The sequence below is a fragment of the Diorhabda carinulata genome, chromosome 2, assembly GCF_026250575.1.
Source record: "Diorhabda carinulata isolate Delta chromosome 2, icDioCari1.1, whole genome shotgun sequence".
NCBI classification, from domain to species: Eukaryota; Metazoa; Arthropoda; class Insecta; order Coleoptera; family Chrysomelidae; genus Diorhabda; species Diorhabda carinulata.
The window spans coordinates 9,465,112-9,487,295 of NC_079461.1; the positions used below are offsets into that span (position 1 = coordinate 9,465,112).

A 22,184-nucleotide genomic window follows, 5' to 3' on the forward strand; every position below is an offset into this window, starting at 1 on the left:
ATTTTTCGAGTGAAGTTGTATTTGTGGATTCTAGCGATTCCTGTGACCAAGTTGGTTCTTCAGTCACGTTTTTTTAGTGTTAGTAAAATTGGAAGTATGTCGCTGGGCTGCATCATTCATAACTTTCAAACCGAGAAAGTTCATGAATTATGTTTGAAGCAATTTCATGATTTAATGGGGACCGATGGATTTTATGGCAAGGGCTTTCCAGTCATATTTATGACGGATGATAGTGCAGCCGAGAGGAGCGCTTTAAGCAAAATTTTTCCACAATCTAAATTATTGCTTTGCACATTTCATGTTCTACAAGCAGTGTGGCGCTGGTTATGGAACGGTTTATATTACATTGACAAAGATCATAGAAGACACTTGATGCTTCTTTTACGAGACGTGCTATATGTCCAAAATGAAATTGAATGTAAATTGAACAAAGAAGACACGAGCGGTGTCATCATTTTCGAAACCAGTATAGAACCAGAGGTCACAATACCAATATTGTTGAGGTATCTATAAGGATATTCAAAGATCAGGTGTTACAGAGATGCAAAGCATTTAATGCAACCTCATTGGCAGATTTTGTATGTTTTTCTTTAGAAGAGTTTTATAAACAAAAAATAATTTCATTTGAAAATGGTACAGATATGAAGCTTCAACACTATTTTAGTTATAAATCTAATCTATTAGAAGTAATAAAAAAACCGATACACTATTTATGGTCTCATCTTCATAAGACAATAAGTTCATGTACACGGTCGATGTTGAGCTAGAACAGTGTGATTGCCCTGCAGGAGCAGGGGGTAAATTTTGCAAGCTCCTTTGTGCAGTTTATAAATCAGGTGTCAATTTGATCACGACACCTCATTTGTTGTTTCAAGACCGCGTTGAACTTGCTACTTTAGCAATGGGGAATAATGTCAACAGTTCTTTTTTATAAATATGGATTTGAATTCCGATTCTGTAACAGAAGATCAGAAGGATTTTAATGAGCCTATGCAGTTTATACCTACAATAATTTGTGAGCCTTCTAACTCCAATGTCCAGTCGTCTCAGGATCAAACACTAGTATTAGGGGAAAATTGTATAAATGAAAATATCATCGCAGAATATAGTGAAGAACTAAAGATTGCACCAATTTGCCCAAGCCCATCCATCCAAACATATGCTTAAAAACATAAAAGAACTGAATGATAAAATTACTAATATTGAACATGAACAAGGATTTTATGATATTTGCTCCGCTGTAGCAAGAAAAAAACAAGGACGCCGAATCAAAGTACAACCAACTTTGATTGCAAGTCGTGTAGAGAGACTACATGCGGGTTTTAGAACAATACAAGCATGCGTCCCATCCAATGCCGAAAAATTTCGTAGAAAAGTAACAAAGAAGAAAAAGTCTATCATCTCTAACATTTTGGCAAATTAACCGAATGCTAAAAGTCATTGAGATAATCAATAGCTTATTATTTAATAAAAGTTATTAGACTTTGTAAGGCGTTTTATTAATTAAGTACTACAAACCAACCCAATGTAAAAAGTCATGCAGGTTTCATATCTAAATTGTACGAACATTTTTGTGCACTGATCTAATAGAAAACGCAACGTCTGTTATAATTTAACAAGTTCTATACGAATCTCTCGTGCGTTCGCATGAATATAATAATAAGTAATGGTAAGAAAAATACTTATGTACCTACACATAAAAATAAATATTTTTCTTACCTTTACTTATAGGTTTATGAGCCAACCTTATTTTTCCGAGGCACACCAATTAACGACCAGTGTGCCGTGGTACACATTGTTATAGTGCATAGTAAAACAAAAAAGTAACAATTAAATGATTGAAAAACCAGCGAAGTATACCCTGCTTTTAAACTAGGAGAACTGGTTTGATTTTAATTTGGGAATTCTGTAGATTTCTGATTAATCAAATCGCGGCTGGTTTTAAACAGCACTTTTGACATATTATGATTGGCAATTGTATAAATTTTAAACAAATAGTATTTATTTTGTTTTTTATTGCGTTCTTGTTATTGTTTTATTTATATAAGAAAAAACAGTTCTTGTCAGAAATAATTTGAAAATGGACTCAGACAAGTACTTGCTGTAATTTTAGGCTACTCATCGTCTACAGAGAAGCAAAACGTTGTGAATTTGTATAAACAAATCTCAGATGATGAACCAGAGATAAAGGTGAATGCCACTGTGTTTAAAATTGATAAAACGTTGGGTAAGTTATCGAAACTAGCACTTTTTACTTTCTAACTTTTATTATTACAATGTTTAGATAATACTTTTTTCTAAAGAATTCTTAATGAATGATATACCCAACAACTATTTTTTTAATTACATTTTCTTTACCAGTGACTCCCTAGAATCTAAACAGTAAAAATTATTAACAATTGACGTTGACTTTTTGACAATTTTTTTATAAAAAAAATAATTTATTATCAGAATTTTATTCAAAATTCATTTTTCGGCTAGACTAAACAGAGTGTATTTATCTAAACATTTCAGTTATGTTTCTGTTATCATTTAATAAATATTTACTATATTGGTGTAACTATACCCTAATTTTAAACTATGAGGTCCATTTTAGGACACCTGAATCACATCACTAGAAAAGTTACTAGATTGGAAGCGATGACATAAAACTGAACTCATACTGAAATTATACAGTGAGTTGAATAACTTAATTCACAACTTTGAAAAACTATTTATTACCATAAAATACAAATAAATAAAGTGGTTTCAATAATCTGACTACTGTTTTCTTTGGATGTTAAATATATTTATGACAATCTATGCAAGTTTATTCTCTCTTAAATATTAATTCTATTGTATGCAAAAGCTATAATTAATTATATTTATGATCGTCACGTCACATCAATACAAAAATAAGGGTAAGCAATGGAACTTCAAGTGTCTAAGGGACATATGGAACCACTTAAGTAAGACATTGATGACGGTCAGTCTACAATATATCTTACAATACAATACTAATACAATAGTAAGTAGAAGTTAAATAGGTAGATTTATGATTCTGTACAGTCACATTAATATAAGACAGAAATTAGGTAATCCGAGACGATACGTCAATGGAGCATAAATTAAGAGACATATTGTATAACTTAATATACTGTTATAAGATCTTAAATAGTTCCCATCAGGAGTGGCGAGATAATTTGTTTGATGATGATCCACAAACTAAATAATAATTGACCTAATAAACAGCGAATGTATATTATTGAAAACGATCAAAAAATACAACTAATTTGAAAATTAAATTTATAAAGAAATTCGAGGTCGTTGTTTACGTTTTTAAGAAGGTTAATACCAGTTGTCAAATTTGATGTACATGAAGTTTTGAAAAGTTTTGTATTTATTGGTGAAAGAAATATGAGTCATTTCTAATCAAATTCAGAATGGAGGAACCACAATAGACGGAAATTGTGTTTGTTTTTAGAAAATTGATATGAACATTGAGAAGTCGAATGAAAAATTGATTCAGTATGTGTATTAGAAAGTACACAATCCAGACAGCGTATGTTTCAAGTTTGAAGACACAACACAAATGTTATCAGTCTCCAGAACTGGTATGTGAGTATGTGGTATCACCCTTTTTACAACCCTTCATAATTCAATCAAATGATCACTCTATTTCACACGATTCTGAATGCCATGATTATTTATGAAGATACTTTGGAAGTGAAATGTTTTTTTCTATTTCGTTTTATTAGTAAAGAATTTATTTTCCTTTATGGTTTTTGCTTTAAAATTACATTTTGAGGAAAAAAACGGATGGGGTACAAAAAGGGCTCAGTTCCCGTCTGCTACCCTGTTTAAACGAATCTCCCTTACAGGCGGGTACATTTTACTCGTATCTTTACGTTTTATAATTTAATATTCGGTAATAGCAAGTTAACGAAGTATAATAATGATTTTTGTCTGAGTTCCAAGTAGAACTACAATTAAATGTCTGTGTAAATAGCGGCTTATAAGCTGTCCAATTTATAATGATTCAATGGCTTTTAACGAATACTTTCTAGCATAAAATATACATATTTTTAAAAGTATTTATAAAAATAATAAATTTAAAAAATGATGTATCAACGCCTATGATAGATCAAACAAAAATGTCGGCAAAGGTTTTTATATGAGTTTTTATAATCTGCAATTTATATTGGAAGAATTATAGCCAAATGTTAATATTGCTTACGTATTTTTTGAGTATTCCGCCTACCAATTGTTCAGGAGAAAAATCTTTTCTGCTTTAAAAAAAGTAAAAATCTATTTACGTGCAAATATTGGAGCTCACTAGTCAAAGAAATTAATTATAATACGATTGATATTTTTGCACAGACCAAAGCCAGGAAAAAGAAATTTTAAAATTGATTAATATTTGAAAAAAACATATTTATTCATTTGTATAACGTTAGTTACTTATGTATCTCTAATATTTATTAGTTATAATTATTAAGAGGGTATTCTACTCTAAAAATTTGGAAAATCGATTATTTAAAGCTTACACCATTACACCATTAAGAATATTTCCCAGCAGATGTTGCCGGACGGTTTGAGAACTCACTCTTTCCAGGAATTCTTTTGTATTCGAAACAAACCTTTATATATTCTATATTTACCTTCGCACACTTCTATATATACCTTTATGCATACAAGCGGTTTCTTATTGGGAACGTGGCAATGAAACACCAAAGTGTATTAACTTTAATATATTTTCCTAGCTTTCGAATACTTATGTATTCATCATCTGAGAAATAATCAAGATTTTCGGTGGATTTCAATTGTATTAATTCTTGTAAACATTTTTACATCGTGTGGGAAATCAAAATCGCCGAAAATCTTAATTCATTATTTCCCAACGGAAATAAATATTTTTACAAGTATTAATACAATTCAAAACCACCAAAAATCCTAATTATTTCCCAGTTGATGATTACATAAGTATTCGAAAGCTCGGAAAATATATTAAAGTTAATCCATTTTGGTGTTTCATTGCCACGTTCCCAATAAGAAACCGATCATAATGTAGCTTGCAAAGACTTACTTACAATGCATATTATATATCAACACTCGATATTCTTTTTTTATGTATATTTAACTAACAGTTTTCTTTATAATTATTAAAACTTTTCTTCTTCATCTTACAGTAGGACTTAGTCCTGTGTTTGCATCAATGGTTGCCTAGCTGCAGCTGGGATGATGAAGACCAGCTTTCATACCATCATGTAGAAGGACGTCATGGTGGTCGGAATGTATTCGGTTTTTCTTCCTTCGCAATCTTTGTCAATCTGTCATTTGACATTCTGTCCACATGGTCTCTCCATTTCCTTCGCCGATTTCTCACCCATATCACTCCATATATCTCTCCCTTATTTCATAATTTCTCTGGTGGTCAAATAATGATTGATTGATCTCATCGTTCGCATTTCAGTAGTTCTTATTAGCCGCTTAGTTATGGTGGTCTCTGCTCTGGTCTCTATCGCGTATGTCATTACTGGTCTCATACAGGTGTTGTGTATTCTGACATTGCTCCTAGTAGTCATACATTTATTCCATCAAATTACATCTCTCAGGTACCCTGATATTAATAACGCCTTTTTTGTTTGAGTTTTCACTTCATTCTTTAGATTTCTATTACTTGTTATGTTCGCTCCAAGATATTTGAATGAAATGACTTGTTCTACACTCTGATTGTATATTGCGAATTTACATATTCTCGGTTCTCTAGATACTGTAAAAGATTTGGTTTTCTTCAGGGATATTTGCTTTGTTAAAAGCTTTCGCTATTTGTTCAAACCTATACAGTAGCCTTTGTAAGTTATCTTCGTCTTCTGAAATGATCACTGCGTCATCAGCATAACATACTAATACTAAAACGAATCTATCTGACATATTTATCTAAAACTTTGTAAGATGACATCAGAAAAATGGCGGAAACTAATAATAGCGAAAGTGCGGAACCTCAAACCATTCTATTAAATGGTAGTTAAATGTTCACGATATTTAAACAAAACTTACCACATCTTTCTTGCCATTTTGCAATACGAGTTCGATTTCATCGTGATTATAACTGAACTCTTTAGATACTTCCTTGAAGATGCTCTCTATCGTTTTCGATGGTGTTAGAGATATGAAAGCCTGTTTCTTTGTTGACTGTTGAATAGTATCACGAACAGTTACCCTTTTGGCAGGGCCTTCCTCCGGTAGACATACCATTTTCTGAAAAGAAATACATAATCAAATATGCTGTACCTACACATTTTAAAATTCAATGTACCTAAAAAACCCAATTAAAAGCACCTACGGATAACCTGATATGAGTGCATTCATTACTGAAAAACCATAATTTAGTTAGACAGCTGTTTCTAAGTTTGTTGAGAAAAGCTTTAAACAATCATCTGCGTACTACAAACGTGCCTCCTGGGTAATAAAGAAAATATACATACATTAATTTAGCAATTTGAAATAACTGATAAAAAACACACTAGAAACATTTAAAGAAGACAAAACAATAGTCAACAACGTTCTGAATCTTTCAAGGAATTCCGAGTAATTTCTGAAAAGGTTAAGATTCTGGAACTCTCTGGAAGATTTGAGCAATTTCTTGAAATATGGTGAAGATCTGAGTTTGCTGGAACATTTCTTCTCCCCAAAATTACAAGTCACCGGTTTGATAACTCTGGTAAATTTAAGCTATTTCTCAAAGAGCATCGTATATTGATGTTCAGAATATTTCTGGAACAATTTATCCAAAGTTCACACAATTTCTAAAAAACATAATTTTCACAGCGTTTTCTCGAAACATTAATGATTCTATAGATGAAAGGTTATTTTTTTTTTCATAAACCTCATTCCAAATATTCGTGCTGTAGTTCTAAGATATTCTCAAAGGTTTCCAAAAACTGTGAAGATTAGATCTAACAAAGGCGTCGATTCTGCCTTTCACTACTGGGGATTCACGGACTACAATAGAAATCTAAGTCCGAAATATTTCTTAATAATTCGAGCAATTTCTCTAAAGGTTAGTGATGTTCTAGATCGAATGAGTACATCGAGCGCACAGGTTATATAGGAGGGTGTATCGAACGTACTTTTGCAGGTATAAAGAAGGTATCTTCAATCCCTGTATTTAGTTTGAAATGTTTATTACCGTAAATAAAAAAATTAATAAAAGAGTTGACAACAGACTAACAAAGAGTTAGTACTTTCTCATCAATGCGATTATAGTCATAGTCTCCTAACCTAACCTAACCATTATGACAGTATGGCAGAAAAAAATTTTAATGTAACCTTAGATATTATTTGTAACATATTTCAGGTTGCTTTAATATTCGGAATCGCAGGAACTCTACGGAGGGAGGAATTATATAAAATGAACGATATTAATAATACCGAAAATGTTTTAATTATCACAGTACCTGATACAAAAACTCATGTTCAACGTCGATTTACTGTTATTGGTGATATATCTGACAATAGATTAAACTTGGTAAACATTTATAAAAAATATAAAAATCCACGAATCACAAATTTCAAAACAGATCATTTCTTTTTGTAGTATAGAAATGGAAAATGCAAAGCCCAAGCTGTAGTTTTCAATACCTTTTCAAAAATGCCCTGGCTTATCGCAACATATTTGAATTTACCTAATCCAAAAAACTACACAGGGCATGCATTTCGACGCTCTTCGGCGTCTCTATTAGTGGATTCCGGTGGTGATATAATTCAACTGAAAAAGCAGGGTGGGTGGAAATCCAACACAGTTGCGGAAAGTTACGTAACGACTCAATAAAAAACAAAATGGATTCCGCAGCGAAAATTTTAACGGGAACAACTTGTTCGATTTCAACCAACAATTCAATAAGTGAATCGTGATTTGTTAAATAGGCATCAGTCAGGAAAAGTAAGTTTTGAGTAAACTGAAAAAAATGTTTAAAGTACTAAAATAAGAAAAATAACAATTCTAATAGTTTCAAGATGTTGCATATCATCAAATCAACAATATATCAGACAACTGTTCTTTTAAATTTATATTTTGTATTTTTTTCAAAATTTTGAAAGTTCCCGACAGATGCCCTTTTAACAAATTGAAAAGTTTTTCGGAAATAAAAGTTCTTTTTTAGTTTCTTTTTTTAATTTATGAAATAATACCACATAACATATTTCTAAAACAAATTTAAGTCATGTAGCAAAAAAAAACTACCAAGTAAAATATCCCTGGTCTCTATTCATCTTCTTGGATATTATTATTATTCACTGGCTAATTTAGAAGATCTTCACAGATTGGCTGGTGTTCATTGGGCACATATTGCTTAAGTTTGACAAAATCTATCATTTTTGAAGCTTTTATGGGAACTTTTCCGGTTGGGTATGGACACCTACTAGGCACGACAGGTAAATCTCTTTGGAGGCTAATAAAATAGGTATAATAAAGGAGGCCGTTGATCTCAGGGAATGCCTTTATGTACCCTTTCATCTGATGATCATAAACAAATTGGTACAGAGTAATCACTGCAAAATGTATTTTATCCTTCCTTGGTTTGTGTTGGTTTCTTCAGAAACAGCAGTATTTTTATAGTAATCTTTCCACCACATTTTAAAGTCCAAAATGTCTCCACTTTAACTTCCTTGACGTGGAATTTGCCTGGTTTGCCACTTAAAATAATGTGTTCAGTTAATTCATGCACGTTGAAAATTCTATCATGTTTCCTTAGTCTTCGAGAAATAATTCCAAAATTCTTGTCACAGGGTAAAAAACTGTGTCCCCTCATCGGAAAATAATGTTGAATTTTTTAATTCTGTCACGGTCTGTGAGGAAAAGCATATATCTCTTAATAGCCTGATTTTTATTCTGAGCTGAGCAGTTGTCAGAGAAGAGACGCAGTTCAGTTATTTCCTCTGGGATCTGCTTTAAGTAGTCATGCAAAAACGAGCATACTTCGCCAGGCCCTTTCCTCCCTTCACCTTCGTGGTATACATACAGAAAACTGGTGTGAGCCTTAATATTAGAGATGGCAAAGACGTTTACAATTAATTGTTCTTGAACAGGAACTTTAGGCAGAGAAATATTTTGCATGAAATCAAAAGCTAAAGATAAGAGGTTATCTTCAATCTTACCATCAGGGCCGGATTAAGCTAGGGGCTTGGGGGGGGGCTATAGCCCCGGGCCCCAGGTCCAAGAGGGTCCCATCATTTGGAAATCATTCTGTATTTTTTAATGTGTTGATACCACAAATCTAACGTATTGATATTATTTTGTGAATTTTTCCGGGTTTTCGAATTCCTTAACGGGGCCCCGTCATTATTTTAGCCCCGGGTCTTCTAAATCTTAATCCGGCCCTGCTTACCATCATCCGACGCTCCATGTTTTGAGGCTGAATAAAATTTTCTACTTCTGCGCTTGTGAACTAGTAATTCAGCCACTGCAGTGCGTTTAGCAACTTCATTTAAATGGGGTGACTTTATTTTTAAGTTGAGTTGTTCACATGTACAACATATATCAATTTGGGGCCATCCAAATCTATAATTAAAATTCTCTGCAAAAAAAGATCGGTAAAAGGAATAGCTAACTTTCTTGTCCGGATATTTTTCAAGATACAACTTATGCATTGTTTTTAAATCAAGGTCAAAGCTCAAATAAAAAATCTTTTGTCCAGAGTAGTGCGATTCTTTTAGTGGAAATGAGGCGATGTGTTCGCGGACCTTCAATTTAACATCAGCTGGAAGTTTGTAACTAACAAATCTACCTCTTTTGTCTTCTGGAATTTTTCCTTCTTGCTTTAGTTTCCTTATTCTTCTTACCCGCTTTGTAGTAATATCCATAAGGTGAATGCTTTTAGGCATACTTCAATTCGTTTACAGCCTTGCTATAAGTGGTACTTAAAACTTGCGTGGATATCGATGCAATTATCTCCACCAAGAGTCTTCAAACATTTCTTTTTACACCTATTATGTAAACATAGGAAAGACAGTATTGAGAAATATAAAAAACACTGTACACTTACCCCCAAGATAATCTAGGGCTCTTGGCTTGTATAGTATTCCCCTTATGGTTTACGTATAATTTGCCTTTAGTTCTAGAATCCTTAATCTTATTTCTAACGTATTTGCTTGGATCGCATTTTCTCTTGCGTGAATTATTTTTTCAGTATCACTGTCTACATCACTCTCACTTTCCATCATTTTCATATATTTCTTGCGATAATTTATCACAAAATAATGATAGTAATCACGTTAATGACAACTTTCGGTCAAATTAAATCCTAACCTAAGAATCATAATAGTTCCACGTGACGTTGCCAGAACAATTTTGTTAAAACGGCATGGGTCACTAACTGATGCCTTTATAACAAAATCTTATCTTTTAGCGCACCCATGACGAGCTTGTAAATGTAAGGACATATGCCCTTTTAACTATAAACGATAGTTCGACTAATATAGAGTTCAGCAAAATCAAATCAAATCTAACAAATCACTTAGTACTAATACAACTATAGACGATGTTATTTCTTTAAACTCGTTAAATGTTGCCAATTCAAGTACCAATAGTAATTTAACCTCTTCTTCACTTCAAATTAATAATGCTAATAGATGTACTTTTAATATTACTATTTCAAAATAAAAATTGATAAAAGCTTTGTCGAATATTTTAAGTCTACAGACGTAGAAAAATTTTTGTATGAAACTCGTGAGTAAAGTAACTTTTTTAACTCGTAGGAATTGCCGTTAACAGTTCTATTCGTGAAAAAAAGTATTACTTTACTCACTTGTTGCATAAATAACTATTTTACATATCCATTAACAAACAACTGCTTTCTATTACTGTTACATAACAATTAATTATTGGTTATCACATATTTATACACTTTTTTATGGTAAATAGTGTATTTTTTCCCAATTATCCCATAATATCTAATATTCAATAGAATTTTGATTGAAATATCATTTTCGTTCACTGTGATTTGAGCAATGTGAAGTAAAACAAAAACGTGCACATTTATTTCGGCGGTAAATACTTATTAGTTAATAGTAATCAATTAATAGATTGTTTAATCACAAACTTAATATTAAATTACAGCATAAAGATAAATTTTATCATCCGACATGAGCGGGGAGTGGTTGGAGAAAAATAACATCAAGATAAATTTTAAAATAGCATCATCATCAGCACATTTTGTCTCATTATGACATTCAATTTTGGTTACATAAATTGAGTATTAGATTTATATTATGTGTCATAATGAGACAAAATGTGCTATTGATGATGCTATTTTAAAATTTGATGTTATTTTTCTCCAAATACTCCCTGTTTTTGACATTTATATTTCTTTATTGAAAACATAAGAAAGTAAGAGCTAAGATTAGGAGGATTGATGCTACAGCACCCAAACATATTTTTCAAAGTTAACTCATATATAAGATTATCGGAACTGTTCAACTACTTCAATCAGGCTAATTTATTACAGTAATATTATAAAATATGATTAAATTAATCTGTTCAAGTCATAATCATCAAACTAGTAGCTGAGTGTTTTAGAGCAGATGGTTAGATAAAAGAACTATGTGAAATATATAAAAGCCATTTGGTATTTTCTCTTTACTATTCATTGTTATTTGATAACGTCATTGAATATACTTACATATTTATAATCTGTATGTATTAGTACAGCAGCTATGGGGGTCCCGTTCATATTCCCCTCAGTTTTAGAGCGTTTTCCTATGTTTTTTGATGTGTAGAATCGATTTTTCGAGGGTATCGAGCTCAAATCTGGTCGAGTAATTTGTTATAAACAATTTAATTTGCAAGAGAGGCAAACTATATTAGATGGTAGTTCGAGGACAAACATCACAATCACTGGAAATGGGAAAGAACTTGCCAGCCAGGAGGAAATGAAACAATATTCGGATAAGTTAATTGAAAAATAGATTGTAGGGAAACAGGAAATTATGTCAATTAGCGATACAAATGGAACTGTGAAAACAATTGTTGTATAATTCAAAAATTAAATTTGTAATATAAAACTAATACAAATACAAATATAATATAATAATACAAATATAATAATTGCTACTGTTTTGTAAATGAGATAAATAGAGAATCTTATACTTATCTGAAGCTAATCAGAAGAAGGTTATTCGAAAAACAATACCAAGTATCTCCTTTTTGATATATGTACTTATTTGGAAAAAATATTTAATAAGGTTAGTGAAAAATATTGACATCATGAACTTCTGTTTCTATTTCACATTTTTAGTTTGTCATTGTTCTATATTAATAATTAATTATTGGTTGGGATGATACTAACACCTAAGAACTAGTAATTACATAACTATTTATAACTTCTTCAATAGTACTTCCAATTTATTTGTGAAAATGCAAAAGGGATGTGCAAGATATGCCATAAATATATTGACAATGTATTTATGAAATTTGTTGAGACGTTAATCTTACTCATGGAATGTTTTGTAACGTACTGTGAATAGTTCAGTTCTATTTTATGATGCATAGAACAGCAATCTCAAGGTCTATTGAACTCCCTATCAGAGTTGTTTTTGCCATTCACAGCTACCTTCCAATCCTAAAGTTGTAGCAAACTCTAGTAGTATATGTCTCTACTATTTTCAAACAAGTCAGATCCTCACTCGTATAAGTTTCATATCTGTCTCTTATAACAATCTCCAGTAGCACGTGTCTGTACTATTTTAAAGGGACTGAAATCCTCACTCTTTTAAATTTTTTATCCAAATCATATCCTCACTCCTATAAGCTTGTCAGCAACATTTTTTACATTTCAATACCATTCTGATCACCACTGACTCTTCATCAGATTCTGCTCAATCTATTCTCATCACGTGTTTCATGATGAGGTAGTGACATAAAAGAAGCCAGATAGGAGGTGTACTTTGTTTTTGAATGTAACAAACTCAAAATTCCAAATGGAATATTGTACATCTAACTTTATAAATAAGTAAATAGTTTCTTTCTATCTTACAATACTTCATCTAAAGTATCAGAAATCTGTATATAAACCAGTTGTATATGGGAATTATTATTCACATGGTATGGTATTCCATTTCATTTTAGAATACTTAGAATCTAAAAATTTGGTATTTAAATTAAATACAAAGTTACATACAGTCAGGCAGTTGGTTATGAAGAATTGATCATTCTAAAAGTTAAACTTCAACCCACTAGTGTGGAATTTAATCGTTAACTATACAGTTACAGTAACAGTTCTAATGTGAAGTTTGTGCTAAATAACAATCATCATTCTAAGAGTAACAGCTGCTACACTTAGAATGAACTTGTTGTTTGCAGTGTAGTGACTGAAATTATAACTCTCAGTCATTAATTCCTCAAAATTGTGCTTCAGTACGGTATAGTATTTCATAAATGAAATTAATTTTCCTCAGTGCCATATAACTTATGTAGGAAATAAACATAGACTACTTCTTTTTGAAAATCATAGAGATGAAAAACATGATATGTTTTTGGGGCTCTTGGTCTACTATTTCCTGTGTAAACAAGAGTAGACAGGTTAAATCAATAGTTCAAAAAAAGAATAGGAATTTCATCAGCATTGTAAGTAAGTATGGTAATAAATTTGAGCAACATAGAAAATACACAGGATCAAATGTGAAAAAGATGATCAAGATCAAAGATGAAAAAGCAAATAGATTATTTAATCGTCAGATCCAAGTGTTAATGAAGGACTCAAATTTGACTCAGGTTAAGTAAAAAAGAAAGATGGTTTAAGGATACTTTTAATATATGCTAAATTTTAGAGAGATATTAAGACAGAAAAAATATAGCAATCATCCAACAGAAAGTTAATTTTTTGGCTCTTCAATTTGGTAGATATCAGTGATGAACATGCAGAGTGATTTTATGATAACTTCTTTAAGGTAAAATAATACTAAAAAAATAGTCTTATAGTGCTGGTAGTCAACTGTTAGACCTTAAAACAAGATGCCAGTAAAGTAAATAAAAAATCTGGAAACAGATTAAGAATTGGGAAAAAAGTGCAACAGCTTGTTTTATCTTTGCCAATAAATATCCCTAAATACACAGAGCACTAAGGACTTAATTCACACCTTCAGGAAGTATGAAACTTTTACAGAATGGATTAATCATAACATATTCCTGAGTTTTTTTATTACTACAGTTGCTTAAATGTCAGCTATCATGAGATTGTAATTGTTTTATCTCTGTAACTTTCCTTTTTATGAAGACCAATATAATCGTTTATCATACATTTGCAGAACAAATATCAACATATCTATTATCACAGGGACTAATTGATTATGCTAATTCTTTATGTTTCATTCCCAATGTCCAATACTTATTCATAAACTCCTAGTTACTTAATCATATCAATAAAAATATGAATTGTTCTAACCAAAGTGACTAAAATTATCAGGAATTGTTTAGGTAAAGATAAGTTCAATAATACTTAAAAACTGTGTCACTGTGTTCATTTAACCTTTTTATTGTCAGGAAAGGTCAAGTTTAAATGCATTTTCATTACAAAGAAATTACAGAATTACAATATAAGAACATCTCAAAGCAATGTCCTTATAATACATTTGAATTTAAAATTCTAAAAAATTACCATTACAATGTTGTCATGAGTCATAAAATGAAGCTTTTAAAATTTGTCTTGAAGATTCAATACAATACTTTTTATCTAACTTAATATGTGACTTGATATAAGTACTAAATACAAATAGTAGCAGTACCAGATAGAAATTATGAAAACATACTTTTTTGCTAGAAAAAAAGACACATTAGACTAAAATGTTGTTAATTCCTTCCTAAACAAAAATTGGGAATAATTTATTATTGCACTATATCAAAGAGAACCTTCAAGTGCTTTGTAGAGTTAAGAAATAAGAAAATAGAAGAAATTACAATAAAAACGTATTTTTGTCAAGATTGTGAAAGATATGTATTCCATAATAAAGTTACATTTAATAATTTTTAATGTATTGGAAACATTCATACCTATTAAAACAAATTTTTATTAAAGTTTCCCAGCAAATGTTTGTATATTTATTTAGGAACATTATTTAGGGTTCTAGCTTTACAATTTGACTTTACTGATCCTAAAAAAATCATACCTTTGACCACTTCCAATATTACAATCAAAACCTTATGTTTACATTACAACAAATTTATTAAAGATATTAATTCATGCTTTATTTTGTTACAGTATATAGGTAGGTGTCAAATACTTACATACAGACGAATAACCTATTTAAAATGTTACTTCTTGTATTCGTCTCATATTAACATCAGATAAGTTGTTATTTGGCCACTTTCCAAAAGATAAATTTAGTAGCAAACGTAGTAGGCACATTCAATACAATTCGATTAAAAATAACTACACAATATAAGGGCAATTTAATTCTACTCACCGAGTATTACTATGGAATTTTATTTCTCAATCCTTTTTGCCAAAAAAATTTCAAGTCCTGTAAATTTGCAATTCGTTATATACTGACACAAGCTTTATATAACTCAAGACATATAACCGAAATGTTGAGTTGTATTTATGAATAGATATAATGTTATTAAAATATAAGATAGGCAAGTTTTACGAAATTAAAACTCCGTGTTCACTTTTTGTTCCCTAATGACAGCACAAAATTCCGAAGTATGTTACATTTCAAAATTAAAAGAACGCATATAATTGCGAAACTAAAACAGCACTGTTAACAAAAATAACACGTAATATAAATAACTTGAAAAAATAATTTTGCAAGAAAAATACTTTTCTTACCGGAGAAAATTGACATGTGCTAAAAGTCACGAAACGCCATTTTCTACAAACTGCGCACTTTATCCACTAAATGATGATTCATGTGGCAGCACTGCTCCAATTACAATTATTTAGCGATCAACTACTCTAACCTGGTTAAGTAATCTGATTTTTATAAACAACTTAGAACCTACTTATATTTAGCAATATGTAGGACTCAAGGTAATACAATTTTATTGAATCCTTGAATTCACAAATGATAACTAATGTACTTTGCAAATTTTATAGCTGTTGAATCTTAGTGCTCAACCGCAATATGTATTATAATGCGCTGAAATACTCCCAAAAATAAAATGACTACTATAAACTGTCATACAACTATTAATGTCATTTTAAAGGGAAGACGGTTAAGTTTAATTTGAATATTTGATTTATAAGATATTTATTTCGTTATTATCAGTTGTGCATTATAAATATTGTTTAGTTCATTCAATAAAATAGTAACTGAAAATAAGTGATGAAAAATGGATAAATGCAACAATCCCAGCTCCAGTAATAAAGATGACAATTCAAAGAAATACAAGTTCTATAGAAAACCGTCAATTAAGAAAAAAGGACCGGAGGTTAAGCAAACGAAAACAAGTTTAGCACGGCTGTTCAAAGCTAATCCATTATTAAAATATGGAAACAGTGCAAAACATGAACCATCACGAACGAAAGAGTTAAAATTAGAACCTATTAATCTAGATGCACCAAAAATTTCAAAAAATAATATATCCGGAAATGGACCCTATTTAAAATCGAAAATTATAAATTTTGATAAACACAGACTTTCTAGCAGTGATTTTATAACACCCATATTATCTTCAACATTAATTGAACCAGATGTGGATAGAGATGTATTTATTGAATGTCCTCAACCACCATTAAGAGGTAGACCTAAATGTAATAGCAGCAAAGAAGAACAGTGGAATAATAATAAGCCTATAAATAAAAAAAATGAAAGAAAAACTTTGTCAAGTCAATATTTGAATAAAAAGAAAAGAGAATTTGCAGAAAAACACAAACAGGGAAATATTTGTATTGATTTTAGAGTTAAATCCTTAAGAAGGTCATCATCAGTTGACAGTTTTAAAAAAAAAGGTATTCATATTAATGTAAATAAAAAGTCATGCTTGAAAATATTCTTATTACATAATACACAAATTATTTGGTGGTTTCTATTTTTGAGATTGTATATATTCTCACTTGATAATAGCAATGTAATTTGTCTGTATAGAAGACATTTCAACTACTCCTTTGACAATATTTTTTGTAAAAATGGTTAATAATTAATTGCTTACTTCACTATTCTCTTATGCATATTTTTGCGACTATGGCGGCAAATCATTATTTTCACTTAATTTTTCCTTTCCAATTCTTCAAAATACTCTTCTCACAGCTTCAAGGAATACTTGGGGAGATTCTCATGCTGGATGATATGGATGATAAATCTTCTGCCTTCAGGAGGTGGCTAGAAAGTACTACATTTTCCATTAATATCTTTTTTAGCCTTCTCTCTTCAAAATCCCCTCTATTTCTCCCAGGTTTCCAGTCACCCTTCCTCCAAAACATCACCAAGCTTCAACCATGTTTTGCAGTCAGGACTACTCATGGATCTAACAACCGTTCTACATACAAAAATTCTCTTAAATCTATAAACGTCAAAATTTGACTCAACACTCCATAAAACTCCCTCCCATTCTTCATACGTCTAATTTTTATATTCTTTAGCCATCTGCAACCTCTTAAGTTTATTTTGACGTCTTAAAAGAGGTTTAACAGCTTCTCTCAATCTCCATTTCTCTGTAGAAGTACACAAAGGCAGATGTGATTTGAGCTGGTATCACTGGACCTGTAAGTTGCCGATCACGTTTACTGATCAATACAATAATCATCAAAGCTTTTGGTGGATACATATTTTTTCATGTTGTAGTCTAGCTATGTTGAGGTATTTTTAATTCAGTGACAATAGTACAGTTATTTTTGTCTAGACTGTGAAGGCTTGCAATTAATGCATGAGTTTCAACCGATACTATTTTAGTTTTACCCATTTTAAAACTTAGAAGTCTGCATTTGTGAGAACAAAAACAATTCATAGGCAAACTTCACAAAAAGATCTCTTTTTGTCCAGAAGGTATAAATCACAACATATTTTTGCATTTCACAAGGTTAACTGGAACCAAACTACAATTATAAACACCGAAGAAATAATTCACAGTTAAAGAATAATAAACAAATCGGCAGTATTTGCCGGTTTTAACATGTTACATTATAAACTGACAAAATATAACGTGCACTCCTATAAAGTAAATAAACAACAGACACTATTATTTTAAAATTTAATGAATAAATTATGGGGAGAGCAAAAACTTTTGACCAGTAGTTTGCATTCAGTTACAATATCAACTATTTTCAATTATCCCTGAAAATTGAAGTCTTTAGATTCTTATATTACAATTATTTCATTAAAAAAATAACCAGAAAAAGAGTAGAAATACTTTCCTTACTGTCTAAGTTTTGAAAATTGAAATGGTAAAAAATGTTTTCTTATGTGAATGTAGCAGATATCTACAATTTAATACTATGCTTGAGTTTTGAAATGGGAATATTGAAATCAAATCCAAAAAACATTAAAATCTATTTTTAGGGTGTTCTAGAATTGAAGAAGAAGACATTTTAACTGAAACAAAGTCAATGGAAAATATTTGTCAACGAGAAGTACCTGATGAGATTAAACGAACGAGGTAATAATTTCTTCAATAATAAATAATACTAAATTTAGCACAAAGTATAGTGCAATTGAACCCTTTTGAAGATCCTTTAAAAGTTTGTTGTTGTACAAGAATATAGTGAAAACATTCATTTGATTGTCTCATTGTTGCTCACAGGTGATAGGAACATCCTCCTCATAAACTTGAGAGATAGTAATAATAATAATTTGCTAATCATTCAAAAATAAATTAATTTGTTTCTCAAATAAATAATTTCTGCTATAATTATATTTTTAATTCAATTGCTTTATAAGAAAAAAAACCATTATTCTCATTCTATAATTATTTTAGGAATTTGCTTATGACACATTGATTGCATGTACTATTTGCAAAACATTATTTATCATAAAGAAGTAAATATAAAATTTTATTGATAAATCAAATAGTGAATAATCGAATTCTTTTATGTAATGATTCATTTGCCAACATTTCATAGAATCACAAGCATACAGTTGCCACTACAACAATTTTTCTTATTCAGTATGATCTATCACTTTTGTTTATTTCGTAGGAACTTGAATTAATTTTACTTAGTGATGTTGTAAATTAAAAAGATCTATTATAAGATGAATTTAGAGTTTGATATATAGGGCAGTAAAATAATAAAAAAATAAGAGTATATACACCAAATGTAGCAAAAAAGAAAATAGCTATCACACATTGAATAAAACGATAAATGAATTAGCTTGTGCAAAAGCAACTATACATATTATCCCCTGCACACTCAGTTGGATCTAAAGTAACTTGCATGATTCTTTTAAATTTTTTTTCTAACTGTTTTATTTTATGCCAGTAAATTATTGTGAGACCTCTCCTTTGGTTTCTAACATAATTTGAGAAAATTGGTAGAAGTTACAAATTTGTTTATTTAAGCATTTGTAAACTTCATTTTTATACTCTTCTCTATTTACCTTTTCAGTTATTGGACGAGGGTTCCAACCCCTCTTCTACCCATTTTCTCTGACATCGCCCTCAATTCCTCATTTTTTGCCCCAATTTATTGTTTATTTTTTTTCTATTATTGATCCTTATTTTATTTCTTTTCCAATGTCTTTGTTCTTTATATTGTCCTACTTAATTTATTTTATCACATCCTACCTCTTATTATCAAATTTTTTTATATGTATGTAATAGTTGGTACTTCTATATCAGTATACATTCTTGTTTTTACATTTTTACCTATATTTTCTAGGCCCAGTATTGTCTTATTTAATGCATAGTAGATTTATTGGCCATTTGTCAGCTGTTTATAGCTAATATAATATTTATGTCATTATTCTTTCTAAAGCCCTGCCTTATATTTCATTTCTTTATTGTATTCATTATGATTTTTGTTTTATTTCTATTTCTGAGGTCCAGACGTTAATTAGCTTTTGGTTTTATTTTTAGAACTTGTTATTATGACTACATCGTTAGGGTTTCTATATCTAATCCTTGCACACAAGTTTACACATTATCTAGATTATCTTGTTCATGACAATTATAAATAATAGCAGGCCTGAACTTCCCATCTTGCTATATTTCTAACGTATATTAAGCTGCAGGGGCTATTTTGGAGGGCACGTTTCGGACCCGGCTCATAATTTGTTGCTATTTAAGCTGTGCAAGTCGTTTTTCTAAATTTCTAGATAAAGCTTCAAAATAGGGGGGTATTGCCGTGAAAAATGGATCATACCATCTGAAAGCAACAAATCGCTAGCTCCATCCATTAACAAGATCTTGCAATTGGCTACCCTAAGTTAATATTACGGGAGGGGTAAACGCATTTCTCGAGAAAGGCTGGAGCAACAAGATCAATTATCAAATAACAAATTAGTAACTAAATAGCAACAAAAATAAGCCGGCTCCGGAACGTGCCCTCCAAAATGGCCCCCGCAGCTTAATATATGTATATTTCTAGATACATATAATCTGTATTTGTTTCAAATTAATAAATACCAGGAACATTTCTTCCCATATCTCCATTGTTCTTTCTGTAAGTTTCTTACTTTGTATATATTATCACATTTCATATTCAATATATTTTCCTTTTTCTCAGTCATCTTATAAAATCTGCTTCTTCACTTGCTCTTCATTCTACTCAAGAGAAATATTAACAGAACTTTATTTCTTTAAACGCGTAAATATACGGGTATGTGGTTTTCATTAAACTTTTTTATATATATCAAGTAGTAAAGAAAACACTGTTCTTTCAGTCATGTTTTAACCAGCATTGCATTGGAAGAACTTGAAAATCGACCAGAAAAACCCTTGATAAAGCAAACGGCTGGCCCAAGTAACGGAGAACTCTATGATGAAGAGAATAAAGAAAACATTGAAGTTTCTATTCTTGAATCAGATAGTTATGAAGATTTAAAAATACATAAGGCGAGGATTTGAAATTAACTACTTCAGCTGAATACATTTCCATGAATTCCTGACAAGTAATTGTAGAAAATGTCATTTTTATTGTACTATTATTTAATTTTCTAAACATGTTAGACTACTTAATGAAACAGTCATCCATAGTTGTTTGTTAAGAAAACTGTTTCCCCTCTAGCCATTAATATTTTTAAATTATAGCTTTTTTCAATAAACACAAAATCTTTTTATAAGTTTTTTTAATTGTTTGTATAATGCAATCTATCATTTGGATTAAACTCAATTCAAAAACTATTTTTTCCATCCCATTGTTGATTTTGTTAAAAGTCAACACATTCATCTAGTGGTTATTTTGATAGGGTTCATAAAATTGTACAATACTACTAAATATGAAATTTTTATTCCTTGTAAATTACAAAGTACATGTATAGGATGTGGAAACAAATTCAATTGCAACACTAATTATACTTACAATATTTCCAAGTATCGTACTCCATTGAAAGTTCCGTCAAAAGTTATTGGTCCAACTCTTGATTTCCTACAATCTCTACCAAAAAATTCACTATTTCTGATTGTTGAGATTGCCTTCTTCTATCCAGAATTGATTCGCATCTGCCTAATATATACATTTCTTAGACTTTTAGCAAATTAGCCATTTGCAGCACTGATTGTTTTTGCAAGATTTCCAAATATACTCCATTGAAAGTTTTGTCAAAAAATATTGGTCTGGCTTAATTATCTACCATCTGGATCCAAACATTCACTATTTTTGGACGTTGATTATGGTCTTCCCTCACCCAACGCGCCCAATATCCATAAGATTTACTTCACCATAAATGTAGAAAGAAAATACAATGTTCTCTAATTAATTCATGATTTGGTCACAAAACTGCGGTTTTTATCTGGATAACTTCAGAGTAATTTCAGGTGGATTGTAAGTTTGTAATTTATAACACCAATTACTAACTAGTTTGCAATAAGTAAAAACCTTTGTATTTGATGGGGAACTACAGCGGAGCAACTGGTTGCCAACTAGTAGGCAATGCGTTGTAAATTAGTTTAAAGAAACAAGACCTATTGATTAGCTGGCAACTTTAATCATCCGCCTGTTGAAAATTTGAATTACCTCAAGTTGTTATAAACCAAAATGAACTATTGTCAGTTACAATAGAGTCTGCTGTGGGTGTAAAGACATGTCACTAATCATTTGGAACTTCACTCACTTTTG

At 30.6% G+C, this 22,184-nt stretch overlaps 2 protein-coding genes and 1 pseudogene across 7 annotated transcripts in view; 1 reads left to right on the plus strand and 2 right to left on the minus strand.

The window, feature by feature from the left end:
• LOC130903502 (ubiquitin carboxyl-terminal hydrolase 47) overlaps window positions 1-15,885 on the minus strand; it is a 50,303-nt gene extending 34,418 nt beyond the window's left edge. Inside the window, exons 1-3 of one of the 6 annotated variants that reach the window (XM_057815635.1) lie at window positions 15,804-15,885; window positions 15,439-15,495; window positions 6,040-6,240 (exon numbers count right to left, since the gene is read on the minus strand). In XM_057815635.1, coding sequence (XP_057671618.1) covers window positions 6,040-6,237 — 198 coding nt within the window. In that variant the 5' untranslated portion in view covers window positions 6,238-6,240; window positions 15,439-15,495; window positions 15,804-15,885. Of the gene's footprint in view, window positions 1-6,039; window positions 6,241-6,298; window positions 6,437-10,025; window positions 10,123-15,259 lie in introns of those variants that run through there. The other 5 variants (XM_057815636.1, XM_057815638.1, XM_057815637.1 and 2 more) reach the window with 5 other exon arrangements.
• Window positions 8,059-10,162, minus strand: LOC130903718 (uncharacterized; annotated as a pseudogene).
• Window positions 15,886-16,165: 280 nt separating the features above from the next.
• Window positions 16,166-21,189, plus strand: LOC130903504 (uncharacterized). Its single transcript, XM_057815642.1, has 3 exons — window positions 16,166-16,925; window positions 18,472-18,568; window positions 20,791-21,189. Exons 1-3 carry the CDS (start codon window positions 16,307-16,309, stop codon window positions 20,972-20,974), a joined length of 900 nt encoding a protein of 299 aa, XP_057671625.1. The 5' UTR covers window positions 16,166-16,306; the 3' UTR covers window positions 20,975-21,189.
• Window positions 21,190-22,184: the final 995 nt, after the last annotated feature.

Bases quoted from the DNA above. Each gene is read 5' to 3' on its own strand.
- LOC130903504 (XM_057815642.1), top strand. From the start codon at position 16,307: ATGGATAAATGCAACAATCCCAGCTCCAGTAATAAAGATGACAATTCA. The intron at 16,926-18,471 runs GTATTCATATTA...ATCTATTTTTAG, and splicing joins TGACAGTTTTAAAAAAAAAG to GGTGTTCTAGAATTGAAGAA. The intron at 18,569-20,790 runs GTAATAATTTCT...CTGTTCTTTCAG, and splicing joins GATGAGATTAAACGAACGAG to TCATGTTTTAACCAGCATTG.